Source organism: Heptranchias perlo, chromosome 22 (genome assembly GCF_035084215.1).
Source record: "Heptranchias perlo isolate sHepPer1 chromosome 22, sHepPer1.hap1, whole genome shotgun sequence".
In the NCBI taxonomy this organism is placed as follows: domain Eukaryota; kingdom Metazoa; phylum Chordata; class Chondrichthyes; order Hexanchiformes; family Hexanchidae; genus Heptranchias; species Heptranchias perlo.
The window spans coordinates 16,389,537-16,402,377 of NC_090346.1; the positions used below are offsets into that span (position 1 = coordinate 16,389,537).

General features: G+C 46.8%; 1 protein-coding gene across 1 annotated transcript in view; it reads left to right on the forward strand.

The window, feature by feature from the left end:
* Positions 1-12,320: 12,320 nt before the first annotated feature.
* LOC137340874 (UNC93-like protein MFSD11) overlaps positions 12,321-12,841 on the forward strand; it is a 29,960-nt gene continuing 29,439 nt past the window's right edge. The window contains exon 1 of the mRNA XM_068003679.1: positions 12,321-12,439. Within this exon, the coding sequence (XP_067859780.1) occupies positions 12,350-12,439 (90 nt within the window). The 5' untranslated portion in view covers positions 12,321-12,349. The remainder of the gene's footprint in view (positions 12,440-12,841) is intronic.

Here is a 12,841-nt window from a genome sequence, read left to right on the forward strand (position 1 = left end):
CGTTTGCGGAAGAGAATTCCAACTCCTACCACCCTTTGTGTGTAGAAATGTTTTCTAATCTCACTCCTGAAAGGTCTGGCTCTAATTTTTAGACTGTGCCCCCTACTCCTGGAATCTCCAACCGGCGGAAATAGTTTCTCTCTATCCACCCTATCCGTTCCCCTTAATATCTTATCAACTTCGATCAGATCACCCCTTAACCTTCCAAACCCTAGAGAATACAACCCCAATTTGTGTAATCTCTCCTCGTAACTTAACCCTTGAAGTCCGGGTATCATTCGAATGGCTGCTGCGCAGACGGGGTGTAATGGGCAGGGTCATTGATGATTGACATGCCGTCGGGTGGTTCTCTGGCCTCTAATTAATGGTTGACTATTGTAAACAATTTTACAACACCAAGTTATAGTCCAGCAATTTTATTTTAAATTCACAAGCTTTCGGAGGCTTCCTCCTTCCTCAGGTGAACGTTTTTTCCAACAACGTTCACCTGAGGAAGGAGGAAGCCTCCGAAAGCTTGTGAATTTAAAATAAAATTGCTGGACTATAACTTGGTGTTGTAAAATTGTTTACAATTGTCAACCCCAGTCCATCACCGGCATCTCCACATAATGGTTGACTGCCACTGGAGGGTGTGGCTGTTTTGATTGACGGCTGTGGACCTGTGGTAATGATTGATTGACAGGAGGCTCGTCCCCTTGGCAACTGGTGGGCCTGGTTAGTGGTGCAGCACAGCTGATTGATTGTAACATGTTAAGCAGGGGAGAGCTGGGGCTGTGACTGCGAGCTCTACAAGAGTTACTGTGCCGATGGGGCTGCAGCCTCTCACCTTGTATCAGGGTTTGTAGGGTTCACACTCTCTCTGGAGCTCTCAGTCGAGCTTCATTCATTAACAGAGAGGGTGTGGGGGGGTGCTTTTAATTTGTGTCAGCATTGGCTCAGTGGTAACAGTCTCCCCTCTGAGTCAGCAGGTCGAGACTACAGGGGAGTGGGACTAACTGGATTGCTCTTACAAAAAGCCGGTGCAGGCTCGATGGGCTGAAAGGCCTCCTTCTGTGCTATAACCGTTCTATGATTCTGTGATTCTATTTGAGCACATAATCCAGGCTGACACTCCTAGTGCAGTACTGAAGTAGTGCTGCACTGTCAGAGGTGCCGTCTTTTGGATTAGATATTAAACCATGGCTTGTCTGCCCTCTCAGGTGGACGTAAAAGTTACCATGCACTATTTTGAAGAAGAGCAGGGGGGTTCTCCCCAGTGTCCTGACCGATATTTATCCCTGAGGCAACAGATTATCTGATCATTATCACATTGCTGTTTGTGGGATCTTGCTCACAAATTGGCTGCCGTGTTTCCAACATCACAACAGTGACTACACTTAAAAAATACTTCATTGGCTGTAAAGCGCTTTGGGATGTCCTGATGTTGTGAAAGGCACTATATAAATGCAAGTCTTTCTTCAATTTGAAGATTGCTGCCACTGGAATCAGCAGTCATTCTCATTTCATTAAGGATTATTACCCATTTCCTACTTTTTCTGGAAATCATGTGAGATGAGTTCTGTTCCTGTATATACTGAGTAACCATTGCAGACTCTTGGCTCAGTACTGGCACAGAACCCATGATCCAGCACATGTAGATCCCAGATAGGCACTGACCAGACACTGGGTATTCCAACAAAGGGAGACTCTACATAGCAGAAAACTAGTAACTGCTTTCAAAAAAATCAGTCATAGGCCCCAAAAGCTGAGAACTCAAGAAGAGGCCTGTTAGTAATCCTATGACTCGTGAAAATCAGTAGTTGCACCAAATAATGTATCTTAAACAGTCGGAATACAAAACATTCCTTCACTTGTACTGGAGGGAATAAAATACATAGAATTACATAGTGTCTACAGCACAGAAAGAGGCCATTCAGCCCAAATGGTCTTTGCTGACGTTTATGCTACATACGAGCTTCTTCACACCTCTCTTCATCTAAACCAATCAGTATATCAGTACATGAGTACATGAAAGCCTGAGGGGAATTCCAAATGCTGAAGGCACAAAATTAGTGCTGCTTTTCTAAGTGAGTGGGGCATCTGGGAAACACTGCCTGGAAAATGTCGAATTTTTATTTTAAAAATTATGCATTTTAGTTAATTTTTGTAACAACACATTCCATTTATATAGTGCCTATAATGTAAAAAAAATGACCCATAGCACTTCACAGAGGGATAAGGAAAAAATGGACGGTGGGCGAAAGAAAGAGATTTCTACAAGTATGTAAAAAGGAAGAGAGTAGTAAAAGTAAACGTTGGTCCCTTAGAGGCTGAGACAGGAGAAATTATAATGGGGAATAAGGAAATGGCAGAGACGTTAAACAAATATTTTGTATCTGTCTTAACAGTAGAAGACACAAAAAACATACCAGAAATAGTGAGGTACCAAGGGGCTAATGAGAGTGAGGAACTTAAAGTAATTAATATCAGTACTGGAGAAACTAATGGGACAAAAAGCCGACAAATCCCCTGGACCTGATGGCCTACACACTAAGGTTCTAAAAGAGGTGACTGCAGAGATAGCGGATGCTTTGGTTGTGATCTTCCAAAATTCCCTAGATTCTATAACGGTCCCAGCGGATTGGAAGGTAGCAAATGTAACACTACTATTCAAGAAAGGAGGGAGAGAGAAAACAGGGAACTACAGGCCTGTTAGCCTGACATCAGTCACTGGGAAAATGCTGGAATCCATTATTAAGGATGTGGGAACAGGGCACTTAGAAAATCATAATATAATTAGGCAGAGTCAATGTGGTTTTATGAAACGGAAATCGGGTTTGACAAATTTATTAGAGTTTTTTGAGGATGTGACTAGCAGGGTGAATAAAGGGGAACCAGTGGATGTAGTATATTTGGATTTTCAAAAGGCATTTGATAAGGTGCCACATAAAAGGTTGTTACACAAGATTAGGGTTCATGGGGTTGGGGGTAATATATTAGCATGAATAGAGGATTGGTTAATGGACAGAAAACAGAGAGTAGGGATAAATGGATCATTTTCAGGTTAGCAGGTTATTACTAGTGGAGTTCTGCAAGGATCAGTGCTTGGGCCTCAGATATTTACAATCTATACCAATGACTCGGATGAAAGGATCAAGTGTAATGTATCCAAGTTTGCTGACAATACAAAGCTAGGTGAGAAAGTAAGCTGTGAGGAGGATGCAAAGAATGTGCAAAGGGTTAAGTGAGTGGGCAAGAAGATGGCAGATGGAGTATATTGCAGGGAAATGTGAGGTTATTCACTTTGATAGGAAGAATGGGAAAGCAGAACATTTTTTAGATGGTGAGAAACTATTAAATGTTGGTATCCAGAGAGATTTGGGTGTCCTTGTACAAGAAACTCAAAAAGTTAGCATGCAGGTACAGCAAGCAATTAGGAAGGCAAATGGCATGTTGGCGTTTATTGCAAGGGGGTTGGAGTACAAGAGTTAGGAAGTCTCACTACAATTGTACAGGGCTTTGATGTGCCTTGTTTAAAAAGGGAGTGAGGGATAGACCGAGTAATTACAGGCCAGTCAGTCTAACCTCAGTGGTGGGCAAATTATTGGAATCAATTCTGAGGGACAGGATAAACCGTCACTTAGAAAGGCACGGACTAATCAAGAACAGTCAGCATGGATTTGTTAAGGGAAGGTCGTGTCTGACTAACTTGATTGAATTTTTTGAGGAGGTAACAAGGAGAGTCAATGAGTGTGGTGCGTTTGATACAGTGTACATGGATTTTAGTAAGGCTTTTGACAAGGTGCCACATGGCAGACTGGTCAAAAAAGTACAAGCCCATGGGATCCAAGGGAAAGTGGCAAGTTGGATCCAAAATTGGCTCAGTGGCAGGAAGCAAAGGGTAATGGTCGACAGGTGTTTTTGTGACTGTGACCCCAGTGGGGTTCCGCAAGGCTCAGTACTAGGTCTCTTGCTTTTTGTGATATATATTAATGATTTGGACTTGAATGTAGGGGGCATGATTAAGAAGTTTGCAGATGATACAAAAATTGGCTGTGTGGTTGATAGTGAGGACGAAAGCTGTAGACTGCAGGAAGATATCAATGGACTGGTCAGATGGGCAAAAGGATTTGAGTACAGGAGCAAGGGTGTCTTACTGCAGTTATACAGGGCCTTGGTAAGACCAAACGTGGAGTATTGTGTGCAGTTTTGGTCTCCTTACCTAAGAAAGGATATACTTGTCTTAGAGGGAGTGCAGCGAAGGTTCACTAGACTGATTGCTGGGATCACAGGACTGTCGTATGAGGAGAGAGTGGGTCGACTACACCTGTATTCACTCGAGTTTAGAAGAATGAGAGGGAATCTCATTGAAACATATAAAATTCTGACAGGGCTAGACTGGTTGCAGGGAGGATGTTCCCCCTGGCTGGGGGGTCCAGAACGAGGGGGGTCACAGTCTCAGGATACAGGGTAGGACATTTAGGATTGAGATGAGGAGAAATTTCTTCACTCAGAGGGTGGTGAACTGTGGAATTCTCTACCACAGAAGGCTGTGGAGGCCAAGTCACTGAATATATTTAAGAAGGAGATAGATAGATTTCTAGACACAGAAGGCATCAAGAGGTATGGGGAGAGAGTGGGGATATGGTATTGAGATAGAGGATCAGCCATGATCATATTGAATGGCCTACCCCTGCTCCTATTTTCTATGTTTCTATGAAAGGTGTAGAGGAAGTGAGGGACCTTAGAGTGCATGTCCACAGATCCCTGAAGGGGGCAGGACAGGTAGATTAGGTGGTTAAGAAGGCATATGGAATACTTTCCTTTATTAACCGAGGCATAGAATATAAGAGCTGAGAGGTTATGCTGGAACTGTATAAAACACTGGTTAGGCCATAGCTTGAGTACTGTGTACAGTTCTGGTCACCACATTACAGGAAGGATATAATCGCACTAGACAGGGTACAGAGGAGATTTACGAGGATGTTGCTAGGACTGGAGAATTTTAGCTATGAGGAAAGATTGGATAGGCTGGGGTTGATCCCTTTGGAACAGATGAGGCTGAGGGGGTGATTTAATTGAGGTGTACAAAATTATGAGGGGCTTAGATGGAGTGGATAGGAAGGACCTATTTCCTTTAGCAGAGAGATCAATAACCAGGGGGCATAGATTTAAAGTAATTGGTAGAAGGATTAGAGGGGAGCAGAGGAAACATTTTTTTCACCCAGAGGGTGGTGAGGGTCTGGAACTCACTGCCTGAAAGGGTGGTAGAGGCAGAAACCCTCAAAGCATTTAAAAAGTACCTGGATATGCACCTGAAGTGCTGTCACCTACAAGGCTACAGATCAAGTGCTGGAAAGTGAGATTAGGCTGGGTGGCTCAATTTCGGCCAGCACGGACATGATGGGCCGAACGGCCTCCTTCTGTGCCGTAAATTTTCTATGATTCTATGGTGAGACCTCACCTGGAGTACTGCGTACAGTTTTGGTCTCCTTATCTAAGGAAGGATACACTTGCCTTAGAGGCAGTGCAACAAAGATTCACTAGATTGCTTCCTGGGATGAGAGGGTTGTCCTATGAGGAAAGGTTGAATAGAATGGGCTTAAACATACAAGATTCTGAGGGGGCTTGACAGAGTAGATGCTGAGAGGCTGTTTCCCCTGGCTGGAGTGTCTAGAACTAGGGGTGACAGTCTCAGGATAAGGGGTCGGCCATTTAAGACTGAGATGAGGGGGCCTTTCTTCATTCAGAGGGTTGTGAATCTTTGAAATTCTCTACCCCAAAGGGCTGTGGATGCTGAGTCATTAAATATGTTCAAGTCTGAGATTGATAGATTTTTGGACTCTAGGGGAATCGAGGGATATGGGGATCAGACAGGAAAGTGGAGTTGAGGTCGAAGATCAGTCATGACCTTATTGAATGGCGGAGCAGGCTCGAGGGGCCGTATGGCCTACTCCTGTTCCTGTTTCTTATGTTCTTATATTCGAAGGGATGGGTTTCAAGAGCAGTCTCAAAGAGGAGAGGGAGGTGGAGAAGTTTAGGGTGGGAGTTCCAGAGCGTGGGCCTAATCGGCTGAAGGCACAGCTGCCAATGATGGGGTGAAGGGGGGTATGATACACAGAAGGCCAGAGTCAGAGGAATGGAGAGTTCGGGAGTAGGATGTACATAGAATTATATAGAAAGTACAGCACAGAAACAGGCCATTCCACCCATGGGATGTAGGCGTTGCTGCCTAGGCCAGCATTTATTGCCCATCCCTAATTGCCCTTGAGAAGGTGGTGGTGAGCCGCCTTCTTGAACCGCCGCAGTCCGTGTGGTGAAGGTTCTCCCACAGTGCTGTTAGGAAGGGAGTTCCAGGATTTTAACCCAGCGACAATGAAGGAACGGCAATATATTTCCAAGTTGGGACGATGTGTGACTTGGAGGGGAACGTGCGGGTGGTGTTGTTCCCATGTGCCTGCTGCCCTTATCCTTCTAGGTGGTAGAGGTCGCGGGTTTGGGAGGTGCTGTCGAAGAAGCCTTGGCGAGTTGCTGCAGTGCATCCTGTGGATGGTGTACACTGCAGCCACAGTGCGCCGGTGGTGAAGGGATTGAATGTTTAGGGTGGTGGATGGGGTGCCAATCAAGCGGGCTGCTTTGTCCTGGATGGTGTCAAGTTTCTTGAGTGTTGTTGGAGCTGCACTCATCCAAGCAAGTGGAGAGTATTCCATCACACTCCTGACTTGTGCCTTGTAGATGGTGGAAAGGCTTTGGGGAGTCAGGAGGTGAGTCACTCACTGCAGAATACCCAGCCTCTGACCTGCTCTTGTAGCCACAGTATTTATATGGCTGGTCCAGTTCAGTTTCTGGTCAATGGTGACCCCCAAGATGTTGATGGTGGGGGATTCGGCGATGGTAATGCCATTGAATGTCAAGGGGAGGTGGTTAGACTCTCTCTTGTTGGAGATGTAAGGAATCTTACAACACCAGGTTATAGTCCAACAAATTTATTTTAAAATCACAAGCTTTCGGAGATTATCCCCTTCGTCAGGTGAATGAGTGAAAAGGTTCTCAAATCGCATATCTTATACTAGGCTGGGACAGCATCACACCAATCAAAAGGTGTCGTTGTTATTCAAACAGGCCAGTCACGGAGAACAGCACGTCCCAGTACACTGGATATACATTGTGTCAATTACAGACAGACAGAAAGAAACCCAAATGGCAGAGAGAGAGAGGGAATATTAAAAAATACGCCAACATTTTCATGCACAAGTTCGAGCACGACTTCTTCACTGCACAGGACGTTCCAACCAACGCTATACACCAGATACATCGTCGACATTTTCTTCCTATGGACCCACGGCGAAGAATCACTGAAGAGACTACACGATAACATCAACAAGTTCCATCCCACCATCAAACTCACCATGGACTACTCCTCAGAATCGGTTTCTTTCTTGGACACACAAATCTCCATCAAGCCCACGGACAACGATGCTCCACTTTTCCAGCTTCCACCCTAACCACGTCAAAGAGGCCATCCCCTATGGACAGGCCCTACGAATACACAGGATCTGCTCAGACGAGGAGGAATGCGATGGACACCTACAGACGCTGAAAGACGCCCTCGTAAGAACGGGATATGACGCTCGACTTGTCGATCGACAGTTCCGACGGGCCACAGCGAAGAATCGCATAGACCTCCTCAGAAGACAAACACAGGACGCAACCAACAGAGTACCCTTCGTCGTCCAGTACTTCCCCGGAGCGGAGAAACTACACCATGCTCTCCGCAGCCTTCAACATGTCATCGATGACGACGAACACCTCGCTAAGGCCATCCCCACGCCTCCACTACTCGCCTTTAAACAGCCACCCAACCTCAAACAGACCATCGTTCGCAGCAAGTTACCCAGTTTTCAGGAGAACAGCGTCCACGACACCACACAACCCTGCCACGGCAACCTCTGCAAGACATGCCAGATCATCGACACGGATACCACCATCACACGAGAGGACACCACCCACCAGGTACATGGTTCATACTCCTGTGACTCGGCCAACGTTGTCTACCTCATACGTTGCAGGAAAGGATGCCCCAGAGCATGGTACATTGGCGAGACCATGCAGACACTGCGACAACGGATGAACGGACACCGCGCAACAATCGCCAGACAGGAGGGTTCCCTCCCAGTCGGGGAACACTTTAGCAGTCAAGGACATTCAGCCACCGATCTTCGGGTAAGCGTTCTCCAAGGCGGCCTTCGAGACACACGACAACGCAAAATCGTCGAGCAGAAGTTGATAGCCAAGTTCCGCACCCATGAGGACGACCTCAACTGGGATCTTGGGTTCATGTCACGCTACACGTAACCCCACCAGCAAAAAGGGGAAAAAAATTATGTTTTTAATATTCCCTCTCTCTCTCTGCCATTTGGGTTTCTTTCTGTCTGTCTGTGTAATTGACACAATGTATATCCAGTGTACTGGGACGTGCTGTTCTCCGTGACTGGCCTGTTTGAATAACAACGACACCTTTTGATTGGTGTGATGCTGTCCCAGCCTAGTATAAGATATGCGATTTGAGAACCTTTTCACTCATTCACCTGATGAAGGGGATAATCTCCGAAAGCTTGTGATTTTAAAATAAATTTGTTGGACTATAACCTGGTGTTGTAAGATTCCTTACATTTGTCCACCCCAGTCCATCACCGGCATCTCCACATCATTGTTGGAGATGGTCATTGCCTGGCACTTGTCTGGCGTGAATGTTACTTACCACTTATCAGCCCAAGGCTGGATGTTGTCCAGGTCTTGCTGCATGTGGGCACGGACTGCTTTATTATCTGAGGTGTTGCGAATGGAACTGAACACTGTGCAATCATCAGCGAACATCCCCATTTCTGACCTTATGATGGAGAGAAGGTCATTGATGAAGCAGCTGAAGATGGTTGGGCCGAGGACACTGCACTGAGGAACTCCTGCAGCAATGTCCTGGGGCTGAGATGATTGGCCTCCAACAACCACTACCATCTTCCTTTGTGCTAGGTATGACTCCAGCCACTGGAGAGTTTTCCCCCTGATTCCCATTGACTTCAATTTTACTGAGGCTCCTTGGTGCTACACTCGGTCAAATGCTGCCTTGATGTCAAGGGCAGTCATTCTCACCTCACCTCTGGAATTCAGCTCTTTTGTCCATGTTTGGACCAAGGCTGTAATGAGGTTTGGAGCCGAGTGGTCCTGGCGGAACCCAAACTGAGCATCGGTGAGCAGGTTATTGGTGAGTAAATGCCGCTTGATAGCACTGTCGATGACACCTTCCATCACTTTGCTGATGATTGAGAGTAGGCTGATTGTGCAGTAATTTGGCCGGATTGGATTTGTCCTGTTTTTTGTGGACAGGACATACCTGGGCAATTTTCCACATTGTCAGGTAGATGCCAGTGTTGTAGCTGTACTGGAACAGCTTGGCTAGAGGCGCAGCTAGTTCTGGAGCACAAGTCTTCAGCACTACAGCTGGGATGTTGTCGGGGCCCATAGCCTTTGCTGTATCCAGTGCACTCAGCCGTTTCTTGATATCACGTGGAGTGAATCGAATTGGCTGAAGACTGGCTTCTGTGATGGTGGGGATATTGGGAGGAGGCTGAGATGGATCATCCACTCGGCACTTCTGGCTGAAGATGGTTGCAAACATTTCATCCTTGTCTTTTGCACTCACGTGCTGGACTCTGCCATCATTGAGGATGGGGATGTTTACAGAGCCTCCTCCTCCCATTAGTTGTCTGATTGTCCACCACCATTCACAACTGGATGTGGCAGGACTGCAAGGCTTTGATCTGATCCGTTGATTGTGGAATCGCTTAGCGCTATCTACAGCATGTTGCTTCCGCTGTTTAGCATGCATGTAGTCCTGAGTTGTAGCTTCATCAGGTTGGCACCTCATTTTGAGGTATGCCTGGTGCTGCTCCTGGCATGCTCTTCTACACTCCTCATTGAACCAGGGTTGATCCCCTGGCTTGTTGGTAATGGTAGAGTGAGGAATATGCCAGGCCATGAGGTTACAGATTGTGCTGGAATACAATTCTGCTGCTGCTGGTGGCCCACAGCGCCTCATGGATGCCCAGTTTTGAGCTGCTAGATCTGTTGTGAATCTATCCCATTTAGCACGGTGATAGTGCCACACAACACGTTGAACGGTGTCTTCAGTGCAAAGATGGGACTTCGTCTCCACGAGGACTGTGCGGTGGTCATTCCTACCAATATTGTAATGGACAGATGCATTTGTGACAGATAGATTGGTGAGGACGAGGTCAAGTAAGTTTTTCCCTCGTGTTCGTTCGCTCATCACCTGCTGTAGGCCCAGTCTGGCAGCTATGTCCTTCAGAACTCGGCCAGCTCGGTCAGTAGTGGTGCTACTGAGCCACTCTTGGTGATGGACAGTGAAGTCCCCCACCCAGAGTATATTCTGTGCCCTTGCTACCCTCAGTGCTTCCTCCAAATGGTCGTCAACATGGAGGAGGACCGATTCATCAGCTGAGGGAGGGCGGTAGGTGGTAATCAGCAGGGGGTTTCCTTGCCCATGTCTGACCTGATGCCATGAGATTTCATGGGGTCCAGAGTCAATGTTGAGAACTCCCAGGGTCACTCCCTCCTGACTGTATATCACTGTACCGCCATCTCTGGTCGGTCTGTCCTGGCGGTGGGACAGGACATACCCAGGGATGGTGATGGAAGAGTCTGGGACGTTGGCTGAAAGGTATGATTCTGTGAGTGTGGCTATGTCAGGCTGTTGCTTGACTAGTCTGTGGGACAGCTCTCGCAATTTTGGAACAAGTCCCCAGATGTTAGTGAGGAGGACTTTGCAGGGTCGACTGGGCTTGGTTTGCCTTTGTCGTGTCTGGTGCCTAGTGGTCCGATGCCGGGTGTTCCGTCCGGTTTTATTTATGCTCCACATGAGCCTCCTCCCTCCCTACTTCATCTCACCCTGTCAGCATATCCTTCTATTCCTTTCTCCCTCATGTGTTTATCTAGCTTCCCCTTAAATGCATCTTTGCTATTCACCTCAACCACACCTTGTGGTAGCGAGTTCCATATTCCAATCACTCTCTGGGTAAAGAAGTTTCTCCTGAATTCCCTATTGGATTTATTAGTGACTATCTTATAACTATGGCCCCTAGTTCTGGTCCTCCCCCCACAAGTGGAAAGATCATCTCCATGTCTACCCTATCAAACCCTTTCATAATCTTAAAGGCCTTTTTCAGAACACCCCTCAGACTTCTCTTTTCTGGAGAAAAGAGCTCCAGCCAGCTCAATTTTTCCTCTCAGTTCAGGTATCATCCTATGTGTGTCGGGCTGGGGGAGGTGAAAGAAATAGGGAAGAGTGAGGCCTTTTATACCCACTCTCTGTCAGTCTCCCCCACACATCACTGGCCTCCCCCACACTTCTTTCTTCTCCCAGTCATTATCTATCTGACCACATTCATTATCTATGCCCCCCACTTACCCCCTGTCTCCCCTCCACTCTTTACCTGTGTCTTCTCCTACTCACCCGTCTCCCCTAGTTCCTCATCTGTCTCCCTCACTCATTGTCTCTTCCGCTTGTGGTTTGAGAAACAATAATCTGAATGAGGCAGGGAATCAGTGGAAAGATCACTTCCTGTTACCTCAGGAATTGCCCTTGTCATTGCATATTCTGATTTTACTTCTTGCAGGGCTATGGGGAAAGAGTGGGGAAGTGGGACTAATTGAATAGCACTTTCATTACATTACATAGCTCTACATTACAAAAGTGACTACAAAAAAAACTTCATTGGCTGTAAAGCGCTTTGGGACGTCCTGAGGTCATGAAAAGTGTGATATAAATGCAACTCTTTCTTTCTTCTTTCAAAGAGCCGGCACAGGCATGATGGGCTGAATGGCCTCCTTCTGTGCTGTAAGATTTTATGATTCTTCTGGAGTGCTGCAGGTGGCTCGGTGGGTAAAGCCGGTGTGGTCAGCACATGGTCACATCCTGTCTGTGCTGAGTTTGCTGGTCTCAGGTTTCTGGGCTGGGGAGGGGAAGTCAGCCAGGGTTCCTGCTCCTGATCACTATCCAGTGACCCCTCCCCTTGTTGGGAAGTGGGAAAGGAATCAAAAGGGAGCAGGTGATTGACAGCCCGCAAACCCAGGCTTTAGCACCTTGCTTAAGCTCCGACCACACTGTATAATGAACAACAGAGCCCCGCCCTCCCTGTCTGATTGACAGCAGGCGTCCCGCCCCTCCCTGTCTGATTGACAGCAGGCGTCCCGCCCCTCCCTGTCTGATTGACAGCGGACGCCCCACCCCTCCCTGTCTGATTGACTGACAGCTCAGGCAGCTCTGTCCGTGCTCCGGACGCTCACTGTCTGAATGGCCGATCGCAGGATTATCAACATTTACCTCCTCGGACTGGGCTTTATGCTCATCTTCACCGCGTTCAGCACCTGCGGGAACATAGAGGTGAGTTTTAATCAGTTTAATAAAGTGTAACGGCGGCGAGTATTACTGACACAGGATCCAGGGTTAGAGTAATAGAGTTAGGGTTAGAATAACAGGTGACATGATGTGGAGATGCCGGTGATGGACTGGGGTTGACAATTGTAAACAATTTTACAACACCAAGTTATAGTCCAGCAAATTGCTGGACTATAACTTGGTGTTGTAAAATTGTTTACAATTAACAGGTGACAGGTTAAGATACCAGAATATGAATTGGAGTAACAGGCTAGGATTTAGAGTGTATGTTAGAGTAACAAAAACATAGGTTAGAATTAACAGGGTCCAGGTTAGAATACTGAGATGTGGGTTAAAGTTACAGGGCATGAGCTAAAATAACAAAGTAATTGTTAAAGTAACAATATT